The 23993-nt window shown below is 46.9% G+C and overlaps 1 protein-coding gene and 1 long non-coding RNA gene across 5 annotated transcripts in view; one reads left to right on the top strand and one right to left on the bottom strand.

Moving 5' to 3' along the window:
- LOC142828009 (uncharacterized) overlaps window positions 1-22628 on the bottom strand; it is a 30643-nt gene extending 8015 nt beyond the window's left edge. Inside the window, exon 1 of the long non-coding RNA XR_012902880.1 lies at window positions 22025-22628. This is a non-coding gene — a long non-coding RNA (uncharacterized LOC142828009). The remainder of the gene's footprint in view (window positions 1-22024) is intronic.
- Window positions 22629-22832: 204 nt separating this feature from the next.
- FBXO11 (F-box protein 11) overlaps window positions 22833-23993 on the top strand; it is a 171227-nt gene continuing 170066 nt past the window's right edge. For 2 of the 4 annotated variants that reach the window (XM_075925095.1, XM_075925094.1), the window contains exon 1: window positions 22833-23297. In XM_075925095.1, coding sequence (XP_075781210.1) covers window positions 23192-23297 — 106 coding nt within the window. In that variant the 5' untranslated portion in view covers window positions 22833-23191. Of the gene's footprint in view, window positions 23298-23340; window positions 23616-23662; window positions 23790-23993 lie in introns of those variants that run through there. The other 2 variants (XM_075925096.1, XM_014577883.3) reach the window with 2 other exon arrangements.

The raw sequence follows: 23993 nt of genomic DNA, 5'->3' as shown, positions 1-23993 counted from the left end.
CAGATTCTCCTGCAGCCTTTAACGTGACGCGTCCACACAGCCCTCTTGCGCAAGAGAGCTTACACCTGTTCAAAAAGAGCATAGCTCTTGCACACGAAGCCCTCTCTTACCACGCCGTACTGTAAATCTTCTTGCGCAAGAGCAGGTGGGCAGTGTGGATGCTCTGCGGAAGAACGGCCGTTCTTGCACAAGAACCCGGCAGTGTAGACATAGCCTATAATGGATAAGATAGATTTATCTAGGGTTCGCCTCCCAGAGGAGCTGTGTACTTGAGTGCTGGGAAAAGGTCTCACATCTGTGGCTGCAGCCCTGTGCCTGTGTCTCAGTTGAAGCAGGCTGGAGAGCTAAGAACAACAAGAAGGGTTACAGGGTGCCTGGGCTATCAGGGGAAGCAGGCACAGTGGTGTCTCAGCACATCAGGTGACAGTCCCATGGGATCCTCTTACCTTTACTTCCCCACTTTCTTCTAACTCAGCAGTATAACAAGTGTTTGTAATAGTAAGGAGTAAGGATATCAGGAAAATAGATTTGCGGGTGCTTGCTGAAGGAAGAAATTCAGTAAAGGGGACAGGAGCACTTCTGGGGAGATGTTTGGAAGTAAGGGTGACAGGACCCAGTTAATGGGTTGCAGACTAGCTAATTCTGTATGCAAAATGTAGAAAGTGATGTGTACAACTGCCTAAAAGACTACTCAGTTGCTATCAAACAACCATCTGTACTTAAAGGTGCAGATCTCAGTGTGAGAGGGGCAGTGTGGCAAGGGCAGGAAGGAACCTGATGTGAGTGGAAGGAAAGATGGAAGCTGAGCTGAATCCAGACTCATTAATGAATAATCATTATTGACCAGAGAGTATATAAAAGTTTTTTTCAGCATCTGTGACTATGTGCACAGCCAGGGAATTGCATCCTTTTAAACCAGCAATTAGTGCAGGGCTGATCCAACTCCCTTCCCAGTCCACAGGAGTATCTTCATTGACTTCAGAGGCCATAGGCCTAATCCAACTCCCAATAACATCAATAAAGAGATTCCCGTTGGCAGCGGATTACCAGAGGGCCTGCAGCTGGTAGCACAGGTCTGGCCTGCCCCCCACACCCACCAGCGGCAGCAACCCAGCACCAGCCTGCTCTGCTCAGCCATCTCCCTGGCAGATTAGTTCACCTCAGCTCTCTTCATTCTCCAATGCTACTACTTGGAGTGCAGAGCACTTTCAACTGGGGGACTGAGTCATTCCCTTTCCAACCACTGCAATGAGTGTGGGGCAGGACTGACAGCTGCTGCTGGTGACACTCTCCCCTCCCCCTACCTCAGCAATCCCCCAGATCACATTGCTCAGGAAAGGATCTTGGGGGAAAGGGTGCCTCAAAAAATAAACCAACCACGCACAAACAAAAAAATCACTTTCCAGTGTTTTTAGCTTACAAATACAGTTTTGGTTTTGCATTTTTATCTTTGATACACAATCTCAACTGTTTTTCCTAAAAAGATAGGGTACGGCTACAATAGCCCCCTAGACCGAAATTGCTAATGAAGCATGGAATTTAAATATCCCGCTCTTGATTAGCACATTCCTGGCCAGTTGCCATTTTAGAAACTGACTAGCCTTATGTAACTGCTCGCGTCTACATGTGGCAGAGAAGCAGGATTCCGAGATAAACCCCTTAGTTCGAATTAAGTATTAAACCTCATTCCACGAGAAGTAACAGTTAATTCAAACTAAGGGGTTTATCTTGGAATCCCGCTTCTCTGCCGCATATAGACATGGGCAGTTACGTAAGGCTAGTCAGTTTTTAAAATGGCAACTGTCCGAGAATATGCTAATCAAGCATGGGATATTTAAATCCCGTGCTTCATTAGCAATTTCGGTCGCCCTCATTAGCCTCCCTAGTTCGAACTAGGGGGCTAGTGTAGGCATACCCATAGTGAAATGGGGATTCCTGACAGAATGGTGACTGGTGTCTTCACATGGCTTTCATATAGTCTCTGCACACATGCAAAGCAGATTATGGATAGTGCATTTTTGTTTCACCCCAGGACATTGAAAGAATCTTCCCTAACAGACAATACATTTGCATTGCTGATAGCATTAAAATCTTCATTCAGACTTCCTTATTTTAGTAGTCTTGTCTTTATCTTTTGTAAGATGAGAACAGATCAAATTCTTGAGTGCAAATAAGGAATTATCTTAAGTAAAAAAGTCCCAAGCTGATTTAAACCAGAGCAATGAGATTTGAATACAAATAAGACCATTAACCAAAGATAAGTTCTTTTGTTTTACATCTTTAAAAAAAATTTCCTAATAGGATATTTTGCTTTTTTAAGGGCAAAGGAATGGGCTGCTTTATCAGTTGGGATTACCTGAGAATATTACCCCGGGGAAATTCTGCACCATAATATTAAAAATTCTGCACATTTTATTTGTCAGCAACAGTATAATCACACAAGTTACCAAAGTAATTGAAACTGATTTCAAAATATCTGTAAGTCTAACAATACAGACAACAACAAAAATTCAGGAAATGTTTTTTGACAGATTTCTTCCTAGGTACACTAGTACAGAATTCTGAATAATTCATTTAAACTAGAATACAGAACCATATTTCTTGAGGCTGGGGTAGAGGGGGAGGAGTTATAACTTCTGGAGAAGTTGAGGGAGAGGCAGTAATTGCTGGGAAGGAGTCTGGGTGTGGCCTTGGAGGGTTGTTGTGTATATAGGTAAGAATTTTAAAAAGTACAGAACAAGAGAGGGAAGGGAAAACAGGAAGGTATTGTTAGGGAGCTTCCTCTGTGTGGTCCCTGGTGGCCCCCTACCCTCTTCCATCCAGTCATGCATATCTGCCCTGACACGTGTCTCTGACCTAGGGCTGTTCTTACCCATACACAGAGTATGCAGCTGCACAAGGCACCCAAAATGTGGGGAACCACTGGGTCTTAGCATCCATTCACCTGCCTCTTCCTAACCCTGTTCTGCAACTCTGCTTCCTCTGGAGATGATCTTAAAAGTGAAAGAAAAAATTGCAGGAGCTGATAGCAGAACACTGATCCTGAGAGAGCTATTCAAGTGGTAATGAAGCCATTTAATAGGCCAACCCTACGTGTATATACTTTTCTGAATGTACTGTGTTAGTCTATAGTGCCTCAGTTTAAAATATCATTAGTGTGTTCCTGAAGATAATAAAAAAGCATCTCTAAAAATATCCCCCCCTGTGCTGCCATTGGGCATAGGGGTACCAGTGTAATAGTACTGCATAGGGCCCCGTCAATACTAAGGATGTCCCTGACTGCCCCTCCCCTCTGTCCAAGTGTCACTCCATCCCCATTTGGACATTCACTCCCACCAGCCCTGCAGCTTCTCCCCCATTGCCCTGAACCCCTAGGTAGTTCTCTGCCCCCATTCCCAAGTATCTGTCCCCACTCAGTGACCCCCCCTTTCTCCCCTGTGGCCCTGTACCTCCACTCCCATTCAGCCTCTGCCTATCCTCCCACCCTAGCCCTTATGTACCCCAGTGCATGATCCCTCCAGCCACCTCCTGTGCACCATGCCATCTGTCTCTCCACCTCACCTGCCCTGGCTTGACAGGAGCGGTGAAGGAGGCACTGCCAGGCTCTTCCTCTTTCTTAAATGTAGCCAGTGCTAGCCAGGAGTGGCTGCTCTGTTCAGCACCACACCACCCTCTGGTGGGCAAAAGGCAGAACTGCAAATAAACTTTCCAACTGAAAATTTTGTTAAGAAAATAGAAAAAGTGTGCACGAAGTTTGCATGTGCACAGCCAGAACTTTCCCCTAAGTAGCACACACTCCTTGGCCCTGATCCTTCAGTTGATCTTTCAGAACAGTCTGCCTGCACAGATCAACTGGCAAATTTAAGCCTGACACACACTGACATTTTAACAAACAATGAAGGATAGCCATTCAAAACTAGTTCTTTGTTGAGGAAACAATGGGATGGTGGAACAAAGATTAAAAAAAACCTGTTGCGTGGTATGTTTCTTATCTCAGCTTCTCTGGAGTGAAGATATTTTACAGAACCTAGGACCAAATATGTAAGAAACAGATACAAAAATCAGACTTCTTTTAAAAAGTGATTCTGTCTACCTGAGACATCAAATGAAAGGCCACTCAGTGGATTCTGCAGGTAATCACAAGATCATCCCTTTGCTCTTGAACCTTACACTGAACATTGTAGTACAGTAAACTTCCGATAATCCGGCACCTTTAGGACCCAGGGGGTGCCAGATTATTGGAAGGGGGGGCTATGAGGGGTCTGGGGTGAGGTGCCCGAGGGGCAGCGCTACGGGACCAACCCGGCAGCACCCCAGCTGCTCTGCCCCCGGCTTCCCCGATTCAGCTGCTGGTCAGTTTCAGCAGCAGCTGAATCGGGGAAGCCGAGTGCAGAGCAGCTCCAAGTGTCTGGCTGCCTGGAGCACTTATGGATTCCCGATGGTGCCAGACCATCAGGAGTGCCAGAGCATTGGATGCCGGACCAATGGAGTTTTACTGTAGTTTACAAAGTTCACTTGTAGTTTCAGGGGTGCGGAACTTTTTTTGTGTTGGGGGCTGCTGACGCACAGGAAAATCATTTGATGGCCATACACAAGTAAGAAGCACAACAAACCTCCCTGTTATGGCCCCCAACTCACGGTGGAGTCTCAGGAGATGGATCCAGGCAAGCTGGGGGGTCACATCCAGTCCCCGGGCTTTAGGTACCCTACCCCTAAAGTTTAAACCATCCAAGCCTAGCTTCCTCTGTGTAAGCAGCGCTATGTTTTAATAGCAGACATATTTAGATTCTACCTCTCTACTTCCCTCAAAATGGTGACTAATGGAGAAGCTGGTAAGTAAGGATTACACAGAAAAAGGATCTAGGGACCACAGAGGCCCACAAGGTATATACGAATGAGTGTGACACTGTTGCAAAAAACAAACAAACAAAAAAACCCACATTCTGGGTTGTATTAATAAGCAGCAATAGCTAACAGAAAACCTGTAAAGGGGAACACTATCTTCTCAGGGCCCTTTTGCACTCCTTCATGGACAGGAATGATCTGGATTGTTGACTTGTTTCCCCCTGCAACCTGAGAAGACTGGCTTGTATACCTAAGTATAATAGAACACTAGAACTGGAAGGGACCTCAGGAGGTCATCAAGTCCAGTCCCATGCGGGACAAAGCTCCATCTAAATCATCCCTGACAGACACTAGCCACTGGCAGAAGGGAGAATACTGGGCTGGACCTGTAGGCTATGTCTACACTGACGGCTTTTGCTGGCAGAGTATGCAAATGAAGCACTGATTAGCATATTGTCGTGCTTCATTTGCATAATCTATTTGAGCTGGTTTTGTGCAAAAACAAGCAGTGTGGATGTTTCCTTTTTGCGCAAAACCTTCTTTTTGCACAAGATCCCTTCTGGAGAGCCATAAGGATCTTGCGCAAAAAGGGTTTTTTGTGCAAAAAGGAAACATCCACACTGCTTGTTTTCGTGCAAAAAAAGCCTCAAATAGATTATGCAAATGAAGTGTGACAATATGCTAATCAGCACTTCATTTGCATACTCTGCCAGCGAAAGCCGGCAGTATAGACAAAGCCGTAGTCTGACTCAGGCTACATCTACACAACTTCACTTTTCCGCAAAAGCCTATACAATGAAGCAGATTAGCATATTGCCATGCTTCATTTGCATAATTAGGAGCCATTTTTGCACAAAAACCCCCTCTTGCACAAGAGCCGTTCTTCCTCATTTTTTCAGGAAGAACAGCTCATGTGCAAGAGGGGGGTATTGCGCAAAAACGGCCCATAATTAATTATGCAAATCTGTGCTTCACTTGCATAGGCTTTTGCAGAAGAGGGATGCTGTGTAGACGTAGCCTCAGTATAGCTAGTCTCATGGTGCTGCAAAAGACTACTCACCAACATCAGGAAAAAACTGACTTGCAAAAATTTAAGAACAGAGACAGGTTTTCAGGTAAGTTACAGGAATAATAAACTAAAAAAGATATTGGCAGGAGTGGAAAGGGTTACTTGAGATCGTAATAGTCCATGTTCACACTGCCAGAAGATCTTCTTGATCAAAGATTGCCTGTAAAAAATGACTGAATGGCTCAGAACAACGTTGGAAATGACAGAATCTTTGGCAGTATGACTTCAGGAATAGACGACTGGACTGGGACTCAGGAGAGCTGAATTCTATTCCTGGCTTTGCCACTGGGTTATTGAGAGTCATTTCAACTCTGTCTCTCCTCATTTCCTCACTTGTGACATGGAGATGATGATACTCATCACCTATGTAAGCCACTATGAGAGCAACTAATCATAGGAGCCAACTCTGGATGTACTGAAGCGCTCACAGAAAAAAGCATGCTTAGTGGCAGCTTCCCTCCCACCCCCATCAGCTTCTCCCCCATCAGCTCCCATCTGTTCAATGGTGTTCAGGAGGCATTGGTGGGGAAAGGGAGGAGCAAGGGCAGGTCACACTCAAGGAAGGGGGCAGAATGGGGTGGAATAGGGGTGGGATCAAGCACCCCCAGCAACTTAGAAAGACAGCACTGCCACAAGTGAAGAAAACACTGCACAAGGATTGATACATCACCAGTTCAAATCCAGCTACTGTAAATAGTCATAGCAAAAGAGCCCCAGCCACCTGTTTTTCTCCCCCACCCCGAGCTTGCTGTAGCTTCCAGGGGCCTGATCTTTCCCCCTGCAGATTCCTCCAGTTCACGTGATCCCACTCCTGTCATTCATTTCCATATGAACAGTTGCCAGGGGCCTGTTCTCACCACTTCCAACCCCTCCCAGTCACCAGGGGCCTGTTCTCTTCCCACCCCTCTGGGGCTGTGCCCAAGGGCTGGGGGGGGGGGGGTTTCGAGCAGGGGGAGACTTATCCATGTGCCGGTAGGAAAGACGGCAGAGTTCAAGCCCTGCTGGCCACTCCCTCCATAATGTGGCTGCCCCCCGCCCTGGACACTCTGCAGGAGTGCTCTCCCCCGTGGGCTTGCTGCCCCCCAGAGGCCACTCTTATATCATGTTACTCTGAATGGTAGCCCCTCCCTTAGCTCTTTAAGGAAAAAAAACCCTGTCTTTTTCATAGAATCACAGGGCTGGGAGACACCTCAGGAGTCACTGAGTCCAGCCTCCTGCCCAAGGCAGGACCAACCACAACTAAATCAACCCAGCCAGAGCTTTGTAAAGCCAAGACTTAAAAACCTCTAGAGATGGAGATTCCACCCCCTCCCTAGGTAACCCATCCCAGTGCTTCACCCCCCCCAGTGAAACAGTTTTTCCTAATATCCAACCTAGACATTCCCCACTGTAACTTGAGACCATTGCTCCTTGTTCTGCCATCCGTCACTACTGTGAACAGCCTTTCTCCATCCTCTTTGGAACCTCCGTTCAGTAAGTTGAAGGCTGCTATCAAATCCCCCCCCCCCACTCTTCTGTAGACTAAATAAGCCCAAATCCCTCAACCTCTCCTTGTAAATCAAGTGCTCCAGCCCCTAATCATTTTTGTTGTCCTCTGCTGGAGTTTCTCCAATGTGTCCACATCCTTTCTGGAATGGGGGGGGGGGGGTAGGGGGGTGGAACTGGACACAATATTCCAGATGTGGCCTCACCAGAGCTGAATAAAGGGGAATAATCACTTCTCTAGATCTGCTGGCAATGCTCCTCCTAATGCACCCTAACATGCTATTGCCCTTCTTGGTTACAAGGGCACACTGTTGACTCATATCCAGCTTCTCATCCACTGTAATCCCCAGGTCCTTTTCTGCAGAACTGCTACTTAGCCACTTAGTCCCCAGTCTGTAAGAATGCTTGGGATTTTTCCACCCCAAGTAAAGGACTCTACACTTGTCCGTGTTGAACCTCTTCAGATTTCTTTTGGCCCAATCCTCCAATTTGTCTAGGTCACTCTGGACCCTAGCCCTACCCTCCAACATGTGTCTCTCTCCCCCAGCTCTGTCTCATCTGAAAACTTGCTGAGGGTGTATTCTATCCCCTCATCCTGGTCATTAATAAAGATGTTGAACAACTTCAGCCCCAGGACCGACCTTTGGGGCACTCTGCTTGATACCGACCACCAACCAGACATTGAGCTGTTGATCACTACCCAATGAGCCCAACAATCTAGACCGCTTTCTATCCACCTTAGAGTCCATTTATCCAATTCATTCGTCCTTTACTTGCTGGTAAGAATACTGAGAGAGTCTGCATCACAAGTTTTGCTAGAGTCAAGGTATATCATGTCCACTGCCTTCCCCGTATCCACAGAGCCAGTTACCTTGTCATAGAAGGCAATCAGGTTGGGCAGGCATGACTTGCCCTTGTCAACATTGATTGACTTATTCCTAATCACTTTCCTCTCTTCCAAGGGCTAAATGATGGATTCGTTGAGGATTCCCTCCATGATTTTTCAGGGACTGAGGTGAGGCTTTTCCTAGGGCTTCTGATTCTCCTGGCACAACCAAATCCTGACCTTGCTTTAAGTTAGGAGACGAAAAAGCTGAATTACCAGTTTTGTGGCCCTAACTCTTAGGCTGTGTCTACACTGGGCCACTTATTCCAGAAAATCAGCCGCTTTTCCGGAATAAGCTGCGAGCTGTCTACACTGGCCCTTGAATTTCCAGAAAAGCAACGACGCTCTACTGTACAAAATCAGCCGCTATTCTGGAAAAACTATTCTGCTCCCGCTCAGGCATAAGTCCTTATTCCAGAACACTGTTCCAGAAAAGGGCCAGTGTAGACAGCCCAGTAGTCTTTTCCGGAAAAATGTCCTGATCACGAAAATGGCGATCGGGGCTCTTTTCCGGAAAAGCGCATCTACATTGGCCACAGATGCTTTTCCAGAAAAAGGGCTTTTCCGGAAAAGCAGCCTGCCAATGTAGATGTTCCTTTTCCGGAAAAACTGAAAATGGAATAGTATTCCGTTTTAAGCACTTCCAGAAATTCATGCCAGTGTAGACACAGCCTTAATGTTTAAACTTAAACAACAAATAGTCTAGTAGCACCTTAAAGACTAACAAAACATGTAGATGGTAACATGAGCTTTTGTGGGCGCAGTCTTATATATCAAGACTGCTAATATAATTGAGCTTTGAGCAAGAGACAGGCCCTGCTCACACAGTTTGGCAAGAACAGGGCTGATATTACAGACACACTCCTAAATAGGAGGTACTAAGCACAGGCCATAAACACATTCCAGAGGGACGTTAATGGAACACCTGGTTAGGAGACATCTTGACACCAACACACTCCCCAGATATAATGGATCTAGGTTCAGGATAGAGTCTAGGATGACAGCATGATAGAAAGCAATGCGTTGCTAGGTGGTATCTAGGTATGTCAGAAGGTGGCAACCTGATACATCTGAAGTGATGTGTAACATGCTTGTACCCATGTATAAAAATTAGGGCTGTCAATTGACCTGCGTTAATGTCTGTGATTAACGCAGGATAGGATTAACGCGTTAAAAAAATTAACGCATTAAGCACAGGTGTTAATGCTGTGCTGCCCCTCTCAATGCCACTCCAGTGCTTCAAAGGGGCAGCACAAGCAGAGGTGGGGATCAGCTGGAATGCCCCGCTGATCCCAGGCTCCTAATGCGCTGCCCCTTGGAAACACCGCCACAGCGCTTCCAAGAGGTGACTCTGCATGGAGCCCAGGGTCAGATGGGGACTCCAGCTGATCCCGGGCTCCATGCAGCGCTTGCCCCATTGAAACGCTGAGGCGGCGTTTCGAGGGGGAGACACACGCAATTAATCGCAATTCAGTTTTTTAATCACTTGACAGCCCTAATAAAAATCTGGGCATGTCTACACTGGGTAGTTATTTCAAAATAATTTACTTTGAAATAACCTGGTAGTGTAGACATAGCCTCAGTTAGTCTTTTAGTGTAGTTTGATCTTTAAGGTGCCACAGAACAACCTGTTTTTGCACATACAGCCTAACATGACCACCCCTATGATACTTATGTATAAAAAGTATCCAGTGTCCAGACTAGAGAGCAGTAGAAAATTGCACCATTGATTGATTCTATTGTCAGAGTGCACTCACGTACTAGCAGAACTGTAAACACCTGATCTAGTGTTAGGATGTCACGAAGGTGTGGGGAATTGCCAGGCCCTGCACTCCCATTCGCAGCCAGATGCGACTCAGCCAGCATGTAGAGCAGAAGGCTTATTAGTTTACAGCAGGGTAGGTAGTTTTTTGGGGGGGAGGAGAGGAGGGACGCTCCAAGATTTTGGAAAGTGGTCAAGGGCTACACTTTTCTGTGGAAGATATGTGGGATCTAGGGTGGAGGTTGGGTGCAGAAGGTTGCATGGGGTAAGGGACCGGGGTGCAGGAGATGGTGTAAGGTCTGAGAGGGAGTTTGGGTGAAGGAGGGGATTGTGACCTGGGTCAGGGGTTTGGGGTGTAAGTTCAGGGAAGTTCTGGTGTGGCTTAGGGGATAGGACATTTGCCTAAGGAGCACAGCATGGGGGTTTGATTCCTGCCCCCTCGGGAAGCAGCAGGTAGCATAAAGGACCTGCTGGAGATCAGGAGGGTTCCGGCATGGCTTGTGGGATAGGGCATTTACTGGGGGAAGGCAGGCTTCTGGGTTTGAGTCCTTTCCCCATCTGGGAAGTGGCTGCACTGCCAACACAGGCCACCCCAAGGATGGAACTAGCTCCTGCACTAGACAGGAGGGTGCAGGAGAGGATTTTGGCCTGAAGCTCTAGGAAGAGGTGCAAACTACAGGGCTGCATCTAGACTGGCATGATTTTGGGGAAATACTTTTAACGGAAAAGTTCTTCCGTTAAAAGTATTTCCGCAAAAGAGCATCTAGATGGGCACGGATGCTTTTGCACAAAAAGTGCTTGATGCTTTTGTGCAAAAGCACTTTTTGCGCAAAAGCATCTGTGCCCAGTATAGACACGCTTTTGCGCAAGAAAGCTCCAATGGCCATTTTAGCCATTGGGCTTTCTTGCTCAAAAAATTAAGGTGCCTGTCTACACTGGCCCTCTTGCGCAAGAGGGCTTATCCCTGAGCAGGAGCGTCAAAGTATTTGCACAAGAAGCTCTGATTTTGTACATTACAAAGTCAGTGCTCTTGCACAAATTCAAGCAGCCAGTGTAGACAGCTGGCAAGTTTTTGCACAAAAGCAGGCGCTTTTGCACAAAATCTTGCCAATCTAGACGCATCCCAGGAGTTGTGTCAGAAAAACAGCCATTTTTCCAACAAAACTCGAGCAATTGTGTTCTTTTGATTTTTCTTGTGGAAGAACAGAGGGGTTCTTCCAGCATTGGTAATCCTCATTCTACAAGGAAGAAGCCTTTTTGTGAAAGAGGTCTTTCAGAAAAAGGTGCGTGTGGACGAGGAAGAGGGAGATCTGTTGAAAGAAGAGGAAAGAGGAAAAAGCACAGGTGCCCTGGTGGCCACTCCATCCATAGCAATCAAAGTTTGCATGCGAGAGAGTCCATTCAGTCTGGACACTCTCTTTTTTAAAAGCAGATGGCTTTTTTGATCCACTTTTACAGCGTGGATGCTCTCTTTTGGAAGAAGTTTTTTTACAAGATCTCTTCCAAAAAAGCCTGTTGTCTAGATGTAGCCAGGGATGGAACTGTTACCTGGGAGAAGGGGAAAAGGGGGTGCAGACTGCAGAGGGTTTGGGTATGACCTGGGGCAGGGGATTAGGGTGCAGGGTCTGGGAGGATGTTTGGGGGCAGGGGAAGATTGTAGGAAGGAGTACAGGGGTCTGGGAGGGAGTTGTGATCTGGGGCAAGGGGATGCAGAGGGTTTGGATGGTGACCTGGAGAGGGAGTTGGGATGCAGTGGGCAAGTGACCAAGGAGCTTGCAAACAGGTGAGTGCTAACAGGGAGTTTAGAGAGGGAGTTGGGAAGGGGGCGAGGTTCTCTTGCCTTTCTTTTTAAATCCCTTCTCCAGGACAGCAGCGATGGATGGTGATGGGTCTGCTGTTGTTACCTGCACAGCGAGTGCCATGTTTGTCTTCCTCCAGGAAGAAGGAATGGATTTCATCTGCACGAAGTGCAAGCTGGTCGACATTTTGGAAGAAAAAATTAGAGGACTGGAGGCCCAAGTGTCGACCCTATGCTCGATCAGAGAGGATGAAGACTTCCTTGATAGAAGGCAGTGTTTAATCCTTCAAGCACAGTAGGCAGAGGAGCCAGAGAGGGCAGTACATGACCAAGAAGAGAACTGGCAGCATGTAACTTCTAGAAGGGAAAAAAGGCTACCATGGGAATCCCCCAATGCTATAGAGGTAAGTAATCGCTTTCAAGCTCTCGCCACAGGCTCTGCAGTGCTGAATGCTTTGGAAGTGACCTCACATGGAAGAAACTGGAAGGGAACACCATCTACTGGAAGGCATGGGATGCATAGTCCTAGGGATGGGGGTTCCATGGCCACCAACCCCAAAAGAAAAACGATGGTGGTGGTCGGGGACTTCCTCCTAAGAGGGACTGAGCCATCCCTCTTCCGTCTGGACCTGGAATCTAAAGAGGTGTGCTGCTTACTGGGATCTCGTATTCAGGATGTGACTGAGAGGCTTAACAAGCTGATCAAACCTTCGGATTGCTACCCCTTCCTGCTTCTCCACGTGGGAACTAATGATACGACCAAGAATGACCTTGAGCGTGTTACTGCGGATTATGTAGCGCTGGGGAAAAAGGATCCAAGAATTTGGAGTGCAAGCGGTGTTTTCGTCCATCCTCCCTGTTGAAGGGAAAGGACTGGGCAGGGATCGTCGAATTGAGGATGTAAATGCGTGGTTGCGCAGGTGGTGTCGCAGAGAGGGCTTTGGTTTCTTCGACCATGGGACTCTGTTCCGGGCACAAGGATTGTTCGGAAGAGATGGGATCCACCTAACGAAGAGAGGAAGGAACATCTTTGCGGGCAGGCTTGCAAACCTAGTGAGGAGGGCTTTAAACTAGGTTCGTCGGGGGACGGTGACCAAAACCCTGAGGGGAGTGGGAAAGTCAGATACCGGGAAGAAATGCAGAGAGGAAGGAGCAAGAAAGGAGGACCCCTGTTTCGAATGGAGAAAATAGGATGATCAACTGGTTACCTGAAGTGTTTATATACTAATGAGAGAAGCCTGGGTAACAAACAGGAAGAACTGGAGGCCCTGGCCCAGTCCAAGAAATATGATTTAATTGGGATAACAGAGACTTGGTGGGATGACTTGCATGACTGGAGCACTGTCATGGAAGGGTATAGACTGTTCAGGAACAACAGGCAGGGAAGAAAAGGAGGAGGAGTTGCACTATATGTAAGAGATCACTACGATTGCTCGGAACTCCAGTATAAAGAGGGAGAAAAACCTATTGAGAGTCTATGGGTTAAGTTTAAAGGAGCAAACAACAGCAGTGATGTTGTGGTTGGTGTCTGCTACAGGCCACTGCATCAGGTGGATGAGGTAGATGGGGCTTTCTTTGGACAACTGAGCGAAGCTTCCAGATCACAGGCTCTGGTTCTCGTGGGGGACTTTAATCACCCTGACATCTGTTGGGAAACCAATATGGCAGTACACAGGCAATCCAGGAAGTTTTTGGAGAATGTTGGGGATACCTTCTTGACACAAGTGCTAAAGGATCTGACCAGGGGCCGTGCAAAGCTTGACCTTCTGCTCACAAACAGGGAAGAACTAATAGGGGAAGTGGAGGTGGGTGACAACCTGGGAAGCAGTGATCATGAGATGGTAGATTTCAGGATCCTGACCAAAGGAAGAAAAGAGAGTAGTAAAATACACACCTTGGACTTCAAAAAAGCAGATTTTGACTCCCTCAGAGATCTGATGGGCAGAATCCCCTGGGATGCTAACATGAAGGGGAAAGGAGTCCAGGACAGCTGGCAGTATTTTAAAGAAGCCTCATTGAAGGCACAGAAAGAAACCATCCCGATGCGTAGCAAGAGAGGCAAACATGGTAGGAGACCGGATTGGCTTACAGGGGAAATCCTTGGTGAACTTAAGCACAAAAAGGAAGCATACAAAAAGTGGAAACTTGGACAAATGATCAGGGAGGGCTTTAAATGTATAGCTCAAGAATGCCGGGGGGCTATCAGGAAGGCGAAAGCGCAAATAGAATTGCGACTGGCAAAGGATGTGAAGGATAACAAGAAAGGTTTCTACAGGCATGTTAACAAGAAGGTGATCAGAGAGGGTGTGCAGCCCCTAATGGATGAAGGAGGTAACCTAGTGACAAATGATGTGGGGAAAGCTGAAATACTCAATGCTTTTTTGCCTCTGTATTCACGGACAAGGTCAGCTCCTGGATTTCTGTGCTAAGTGACGCAAGATGGGATGAAGATGGACAGCCCGTGGTGGGTAAAGAACAGGTTAGGAACTATTTAGAAAAGCTAAACGTACACAAATCCATGGGTCCGGACTTAATGCATCCGAGGGTACTGAGGGAGTTAGCAAATGTCATTGAGGAGCCTTTAGCCATTATCTTTGAAAAGTCGTGGAGATCGGGAGAAATCCCGGATGATTGGAAAAAGGCAAATGTAGTGCCCATCTTCAAAAAAAGGAAGAAGGACGATCCAGGGAACTATAGGCCGGTCAGTCTTACCTTGGTTCCCGGAAACATCATGGAAGGGATCCTTAAGGAATCCATTTTCAGGCACTTGCAAGAGAGAAAAGTGATTAGGAATCGTCAGCATGGATTCACAAAGGGCAAGTCGTGCCTGGCCAATCTGATTAGCTTCTATGATAAGGTAACTGGCTCGGTGGACATGGGAAAGTCAGTGGATGTTATATTCCTTGACTTTAGCAAGGCTTTTGATACGGTTTCCCACAATATACTTGCAAGCATGTTAAGTGAATGTGGATTGGATAAATGGACAGTAAGATGGATAGAAAGATGGCTAGAAGGCCGGGCCCTGCGGGTAGTGATCAACGGCTTGATGTCAGGATGGCGGTCAGTTTCTAGCGGAGTGCCCCAAGGTTTGGTTCTAGGACCGGTTTTGTTTAATATCTTTATTAATGACTTGGATGAGAGGATGGATTGCACCCTCAGCAAGTTTGCGGATGACACTAAGCTAGGAGGAGAGGTAGATACGCTTAAGGGTAGAGATAGGGTCCAGAGTGACTTAGACAAATTAGAGGATTGGGCCACAAGAAATCTGACGAGGTTCAACAAGGACCAGGGTAGAGTCCTGCACTTGGGATGGAAGAATCCCAAGCATAGTTACAAGCTGGGGACCAACCAGTTAAGTAGTAGTTCTGCAGAAAAGGACCTGAGGGTTACAGTGGATGAGAAGCTGGATATGAGTCAACAGTGTGCCCTTGTAGCCAAGAAGGCTAATGGCATATTAGGTTGCATTAAGAGTTGCATTGCCAGCACATCCAGATATTTCATTATTCCCATTTATTCGGCTTTGGTGAGGCCACATCTGGAGTATTGTGTCCAGTTCTGGGCCCCTCACTACAAAAAGGATGTAGACGCTTTGGAGAGGGTCCAGCGGAGGGCAACCAAAATTATTAGGGGGCTGGAGCATATGACCTATGAGGAGAGGCCGAGGGACTTGGTCTGTTTAGTCTGCAGAAGTGAAGAGCGAGGGGGGATTTGATAGCAGCCTTCAATTTCCTGAAGGGAGGTTCCAAAGAGGATGGAGAGAGGCTATTCTCAGTAGTGACAGATGGCAGAACAAGGAGCAGTGATCTCAAGTTGTGGTGGGAGAGGTCCCAGTTATTTCACTAGGAGGGTAGTGAAGTACTGGAATGGGTTACCTAGGGAAGTAGTGGAGTCTCCATCCCTAGAGATGTTTAAGTCTCGGCTTGACAAGGCCCTGGGTGGGTTGATTTTTTTGGGATTGGTCCTGCCTAGAGCAGGGGGCTGGACTTGATGGCCTTCTGAGGTCTCTTCCAGTTCTATCATTCTATGATGCAAGAGGGGCAGGGGTCCTAGAGGCAGGCTGTGACTGGGAGGTGGTTACCTAAGCCAGCTCCTGGCCTGCAGCTCTCAGATACACAAAGGGGAAGAGGCTTGTGTTGTCCCCATCCTCCTGGCTAATGTCTCAGCTCTTATTGGCTGGTTGTTTCCAGCCTATAGGAGCTAAGGATTGTGAGGAGCTCATGAAGCTCCTTTCTCCCTGCAGAGTAGACAGCCACAGAGACTGCACTTTCAACCATGGCATCTATGTGCCTGAGGGTTCTGATGGCTGACCCATGGGCCGGATCCAGTCCTCAGGCCATATTTTGCCCACCCCCGGTTTTCAGGGATACAGCATAGAACAGGCGCGTCAGCACAGGAACCAGAGGCAGTCAGTACAATCCATTTTGGGGGAGGAGGGAGAGCAGAGCTAGTGCTCTGGGCCCCCTCCCTGTAGTCTCAGCTGGCTTAGGAAAACTCACACACTCAGCAACTGGTCCCAGCATTGCAGGCAGCCCCACCTCCCGCTTTGTCCAGCTTCCCAGGCAAAAGGTGTCATCTGGCTGCACCTCCCTCTCAGGCTCAGATTACAGCAAGCCTCACCCATTCTGTACACACTGAGCTTGGCAGCCTTCCCTCAGTGAGATTCACACCTGAAATCTCCATCCCCATCCAGGAACCTATGCAGTCCCACATGGTTACTACAGAACAGTAGACGTCACATGCAGAATGAATACAATCCTCACTTGGTCACATAGGCATGGACTTGATTTTAATCAATGCTACGCTAGGGCCTCTGGATCAGAAGGGCCCAAGATTTGGCTCTCTGGCTCGTCACCCATACCATGTCTCTATCACCAATTATCAGTCAAGTATGAAGGACACAACAGAGTGTTTGGTCCAACAGCTTTATCTAACAATGCCAAACCTAATTAATAGGACACCTTGGAATAGAGAACAAAACACAAAATCTGATTGTGACAAACAAAATAATGGTATGGAGCCAGAACCCAAAATATAAATAACAAAACTTGGCCAATACAATAAAGAGGGGGTCATGCCACTATGTTCTTGGGGATGCAAGGCAAGGTAGGAAGATGTCACAGGAACAGGAGCCACCATAGAAAGGGAACTCAGGATAACAAGTCACTGTCGTAGATGCTCAGGAGGGAGGTCTTTTCTCTTTTCCCTTCTTGACCTGTCATGTGTGTAGCATATGAACAAGAAGTCATTGACAGGTGTGTGTGTGTATGTCTGAAGAATCCAACTGCCTTAGCCCTACTACTGTTATTTTGACCAAGATCAAATATGCTCTATGCCAGTAACTACTACTGGTTGTGGGAAAACAGGGTTGTTGTTCCACCACTAAGGACTGCACCAGACTCTTTCTTTGGCTGGAGATTGCCAGTCTCTCAATGGTAGGCAAGCAACCAGGCTCCTGCCTCTGGCACCCTATTGAGCAGACTGACTACCCCGTTACCTGAAGGGGTTACCGTTGAGCAATTGCTCTAGCACTGCAGCAAGTGCACATAAAAACACCCATACTGAGTCAGACTAAAGGTCCATCCAGCCCATTACCCTGTCTGCTGATAGTGGCCAAGCCAGATGTCCCAGAGGGAGTAAACTGAACAGGTAATGATCAAGCGATCTTTCCCTGCCATCCATCTCCACCCTCTGACAGAGGCTAGGGACACCATTCCTTACCTATACTGGCTAATAGCCATTAATGGACTTAATCTCCATGAATTTATCTAGTTCTCTTTTAAACCCTGTTATAGTCCTAGCCTTCACAACCTCCTCAGGCAAGGAGTTCCACAGGTTGACTGTGCGCTGTGTGAAGAACTTCCTTTTGTTTGTTTTAAACCTGCTGCCCCTTAGTTTCATTTGATAACCCCTAGTTCTTATATTATGGGAACAAGTAAATAACTTTTCCTTATTCACTTTCTCCACACCACTCATGATTTTATAGACTTCTATCATATCTCCCCTTAGTCTCCTCTTTTCCAAACTGAAAAGTCCTAGTTTCTTTAATCTCTCTTCATATGGGACCTGTTCCAAACCTCTAATCATTTTAGTTGCCCTTCTCTGAACTTTTTCTAATGCCAGTATATCTTTTTTGAAATGAGGAGACCACATCTCTACGCAGTATTCAAGATGTGGGCATACTATGCATTTATATAAGGGCAATAAGATAGAAAATAAGACCGACTATCCCTTTTTAAATGCCTCCTAACATCCTGTTTGCTTTTTTGACTGCTGCTGCACACTGCGTGGACATCGTCAGAGAACTATCCACGATGACTCCAAGATCTCTTTCCTGATTAGTTGTAGCTAAATTAGCCTTCATCATATCGTATGTATAGTTGGGGCTATTTTTTCCCCAATGTGCATTATTTTACATTTATCCACATTACATTTCATTTGCCATTTTGTTGCCCAATCACTTAGTTTGGTGAAATCTTTTTAAGTCCTTCACAGTCTGCTTTGGTCTTAACTACTATGAGCAGTTTAGTACTGTCTGCAAACTTTGCCACCTCACTATTTACCCCTTTCTCCAGATTATTTATGAATATGTTGAATAGGTCCTAGGACCCTGGGGAACACCACTAGTTACCCCTCTCCATTCTGAAAATTCACCATTTATTCCTACCCTTTGTTTCCTGTTTAACCAGTTCTCAGTCCATGAAAGGATCTTCCCTCTTATCCCATGACAACTTAATTTACCTAAGAGCTTTTGGTGAGAGACCTTGTCAAAGGCTTTCTGGAAATCTAAGTACACTATATGTATAGGATCCCCCGTGTCCACATGTTTGTTGACCCCTTTAGAGATCTCTAATAGATTAATAAGGCATGATTTCCCTTTGCAGAAACGACATTGACTTTTGCCCAACAAGTTGGCTGTATCTAGACTGCATCCCTTTTCCGTAAAAGGGATGCAAATTAGACACATCGCAATTGCAAATGAAGTGGGGATTTAAATCCCCCCCCTGCTTCATTTGCATAAACATGGCTGCCACTCTTCCGTCTCAGAGCTTTGCCGGAAAAAAGCGCCAGTCTAGATGGGGATCTTTCGGAAAATAAAGCCTTTTCCGAAAGATCCCTTAAAGATTCCTCTTAAAGGAATAAGGGATCTTTTGGAAAAGGCTTTATTTTCCGAAAGATCCCCGTCTAGACTGGCGCTTTTTTCCGGCAAAGCTCCGAGCCGGAAAAAAGCGGCAGCCATGTTTATGCAAATGAAGCGGGAGGGGGATTTAAATCCCCGCTTCATTTGCAATTGCGATGTGTCTAATTTGCATCCCTTTTACGGAAAAGGGATGCAGTCTAGACATAGCCATAATGTTCTTCTATGTGTCTAACAATTTTATTGTTTACTATTGTTTCAACTAATTTACCCGGTACTGATGTTAAACTTACCTACCTGTAATTGCCGGGATTGCCTCTAGAGCCCTTTTTATACATTGGCATTATATTAGCTATCTTTCAGTCATTGGGTACAGAAGCTGATTTAAAGGATAGACTATAAACCATAGTAAATAGTTCCACAATTTCACATTTGAGTTCTTTCAGAACTCTTGGGTGAATGCCATCTGGTCCTGGTGTCTTGTTACTGTTAAGTTTATCAATTAATTCCAAAACCTCCTCTAATGACACTTCAATCTGTGACAATTCCTCAGATTTGTCACCTACAAAGGATGGCTCAGATTTGGGAACCTCCGCAATATCCTCAGCCGTGAAGACTGAAGCAAAGAATTCATTTAGTTTCTCTACAATGACTTTTGTATCTAGATTGTCCAGGGGGACCCCACTGGTTGTTTTGCAGGCTTCCTGCTTCTGATGTACTTAAACATTTTGTTATTACCTTTTGGCTACGTCTACACTGGCATGATTTTCCGGAAATGCTTTTAACAAAAAAGTTTTCCATTAAAAGCATTTTCGGAAAAGAGCATCTAGATTGGCATGGACGCTTTTCCACAAAAGCATTTTTTCCTGGAAAAGCGTCCGTGCCAATCTAGATGCACTTTTGCGCAAAAAAGCCCCGATCGCCATTTTAGCCATCTGGGCTTTTTTGCACAAAACAGTACTGTGCTGTCTATACTGGCCCTCTTGCGCAAATGATTTAGTATACAGAATAATTGTGTACTAAAGCATGTGTGAATGTACACCACCTGCAGAAACAAAAAACCTAACTGTGGCTGCTTTGCTAATCAGCTAGAGGGCATCTGAATGGCTGCACTAACATAACTTAACACGGAACACTGATGCCCAGCCAACAGCCACTGCTTTCTGGCCACCCAGCTCTGAAGGCAGTGCAAAATGTAAGGCTGGCAATGCTGTGACCCCCATAAAATAACCTTGTGACCTGTTTTCCCTCTAAGCTGCTTGGCAACACAGCTTCACAGGTGATTAGTCAGCCCCACCCATGAAGCTCCCTACAAGAAGCCCTAACCCTCTGACTGGGTGGGGTCGATTAGTCACTTATGAAGTTGTGCTGCCCCACAGCTTATGACCCCTATAAAAACTTCCTTTTGGGTTAGAACCCCCCAGTTTGAGAAATGCTAGTCTCCCCTCCCCCATGAAGTCTGTACAGCATAGGACCACACAAGAGACCAGATTTCATGATCTGTGATGCATTTTTCACAAATGCGAGTTTGGTCTTGTCCTACTTAAAACCTATGCACTAAAAGTAATACTGGTAGTGAAGAATTTAAAATAGTCCACTGGGACACTAAGATTTCATATATTACAGCTAGGTCTATTAGGAAAACACACAAATGGTCTGGTAGCACTTTATAGACTAACAAAACATAGATGGTATCATGAGTTTTTGTGGGCACAGCTCACTTCTTCAAAGTTATTTAGAAGAATATCTATAAAATAATATTGTACTTAAAGACTTGCAAGTTTGCAGAAGTTATATTTGTACATTCATTTGAGTTTCAGAACCAAAGTAATTATGAAATCAAGAGTAATTCAAATGATTGTTTAAAGAACATTTTAAAAAAGTCTCGTCTTACAACCATGATGGAAGTTTTGTAAAATCCTGCAAACTAGACCATACAGTCTGAAACTAGCAGTTTTGTTGCAAATAATTATAACCTACTCTGTTCTCAAAAGAGAATTATGCTATTGCTCAACTCCTTTAATGTGATTTATTTCTCACCTCTCTGTGGAAAGGGTGGAGTTTGAATGCTCTTTTCAGGCAAGAGGATAAGATATGCTAATTTGTTGACCATTTCTCAAGGCAACAAAATGGTACAGGCCACAACATACTGCTCAATGGATGGCATCTTGTCAGATGCAGACATTAAGTTACATTTTACCACTGTGTTATGCTAAACCTGAAACACACCAAAAGAAAAAAAACCCTCATCTGAATTCAAATTTATTTTAGAATATTTCCTGAAGCCTATGCAATCTACAGTTGTTCACTTGAACAAATTCACTTTCAGCCTTCTAGTGTTCACTAGCTATTTGCTTACACTTGGGATAGCTAACAAGTGTTTGTTATTGAAGCTAAGACATAAGTAGTTGAAGGCATTGTAAGGTCAGGACCTGAGTAAACAGGAATAACTCACATGCTCATAATTAAGCATGTTTGCTTGCAGAGTGTTTAAAGAGTAACTTTGGAGACAACAAACACTTTCTTCTTGTTACCACTAAAGGTTTACTTCCAAGTACATGATAAGCAAAGTGGATCTTTGCCCAGGAAAGCTTATGCTCTAAAATATCTGTTAGTCTATAAGGTGCCACAGGACTCCTTGTCACGTTTGCAGATTCAGACTAACACAGCTACCCCTCTGATACTTAACTACAGGATAGTGTTGTTGTTTTTAAACTCTCTCTCTCTCTAAAGTCCTCTGTTGACTACCAACTATGACAAGCAGGGATTATTTTTAAGAGTGTGTGTGTGTGTATATATATATATATATATATATATGAAATGCCAGAACAAAACAAACAATATAGTTAGCAAAAGCCAATACAAGTGAAACTTTGGAAGAGGGAAGATATACATTGCCCAAAAGAAAGAGTTGCTGAACATGATCAGGGAATAGGTAGGCAATGAGCAGAAGCCAAGAAAACCAAACTCCAAAACACTGAGGCCAAGTACACATCTACCAGGGCACACAATAAGAATCTATCAGTCATTTCATACCTACCTACCATTTTATTCATTAACAGAAGGCTCTCAACACTTATTCTCCCACCATGCTTCCTCTTGTTACTGCTCCACATTGCAACCAAAAATAGCAGACCCTGTAGAAATTTCAACTCAGATGCTACTGGAATCTTAAATCTGCTCTCTGACGATTCACATAACACCCACCCCAGCTGTTTAAATAGCCGCTTTCTTGGCTTTGCTGCTCCATAAACTAATCACTCCTCTTCATGAGATTTCCATGTGCTATTGTTATTTCCACCTCTCACAAATAAATGGATCTAGTTTCCCCTTTTAATGAAAAACCTTCACCCCCTCTCCACCTTCTTCCAGAGGCACACACATCTCCCATCCTTTCATCAACATTACTGCTCTTACCACTAGACATTCAAGAACCAGTTCTGCTTCGCCTAAGAAGGGCATTTGTAACCCTTGTGAACAAACCTTTTACTGGTTGTGACTCCCGCACAAAAGCCCCCTTTCTCCTCCCCCCCAGCATCCTCCTTTGTAATCCAAATCCTTATATCCGCTTCCTCCAAACACTCCCACTCTTCTCTCGCAGTATCTGTATTCCCCCCCTTAAACCCAGAGTCTAACAGCAGCCTTTTGTACTCCCATCAGCCCTCCCTACCTTCCCTATGGACTGTGTGTCCCAAACCCCTTATATCCTGCTTCTACCTCCAGCCACCCCACCCCGCTGCCCACAACCCCCCCTCCCCTCTCCGGCCATGATGAAAGCAGCCGAGGGATTGGCGGAGAGATTGCCTCATCTCTGTGTGGGAGATGCTCATTGGTAGAGAGCGGCCGCGAGTGGCTGCCTCTCGCTGAACGTCTCAGGCAGTGTCAATGGCTCCTCCTGCCACGGAGCAGCGACGGTCTTGAGGATTGCGGGGCTCCTTTAACAGAGGGTTTTGGGGGGGCTAGGGAGGGGGGTTGCGGAGCGAACATCCCCCACAGCGAGCGCTCGGGAGACTCAGGCAGCCGGCAGCTCCTGTTCTTCCATAGCGAGCCGGGGAGGAGACGGCAGCGGCGGCGGGACCCGCAACTGGAGACCTCCCCCCAGTCGCCGCCGTGAAGCGGCCACCCCCGGAGCTCCCCTTCCTCCCCCCGAAAAGGTGCCGGTTGCCGGAGGACACCCCCCCTCCTCTCCCGCCACCCACACGACCCGGCAAATGAACTCGGTCCGAGCTGCCAACAGGAGACCCAGGCGAGTGTCCAGGCCGCGCCCGCAGCAGCAGCAGGAGAGGAACAACGCAGCCGCCGCCGCCGGGGAACGGGGTAAGCGCCCGGGCCGCGGCGCCGAGGGCCCTGCCCTAGGAGAAGGCGAAAGCCAGAGCGGTGCAGCCCCCGCTTGCCCAGTCCGGCCGAGCACCGCCAAGGGAAGCCCAGGCTGCCTCGCTCGTGGCTCTGGCTCAGGCCGCGCTTTGTTTGGCTCGGGCTCTGCCCCGGCTCGGGCGGCTGGGCCCTGCCGCCGGGGGGAGGGGGGGAGGGCTGTGTTCTGCTCTGCTCTCTCCCCGGCGCTAGGAAGAGGCTCGGCCCCCGGACGCGGGAGCGGGAGCGGCTCCTCTTTCTCTTAAGGGGAGCCCCCTCGTTGAGGTCTGTGGGGAGCGGCCTTCTCCGCTCGTCCGGGGAAGAGGGCTGGGCGATCCGCTAGCGCTGGGAGGAGGCAGGATACAGCGACCCCCGAGGTGCAGCGCGGGGGCCGAGGGGATCCGCCGTGCCTGGGGACAGGAGAAGATGGTAACCAGGCGGCTCGGGTAACCGAGTAACGTATGTTAGCACCGTCTCCTCTTCCCCACCCCTGTCGGTTAAATGGTGTCTCGGAGCCAGCGCTAGCCGCCGTGGCTCTTCTCCCCCCCTCTCTTTCTCTGCCTCTCCCCAGTCTCCTGAGCCGCACAATGTTTGCTGCGCAGTTCAGATTCAGTGCTTTGGTTACACAGCTCCGAAGGGGGAGGGGGACCCATTACAGCGAAG

Source organism: Pelodiscus sinensis, chromosome 3 (genome assembly GCF_049634645.1).
Source record: "Pelodiscus sinensis isolate JC-2024 chromosome 3, ASM4963464v1, whole genome shotgun sequence".
Taxonomy (NCBI): Eukaryota; Metazoa; Chordata; order Testudines; family Trionychidae; genus Pelodiscus; species Pelodiscus sinensis.
The sequence above is the reverse complement of the archived record's forward strand: the minus strand, read 5'-3'. Positions and strand labels throughout refer to the sequence as shown.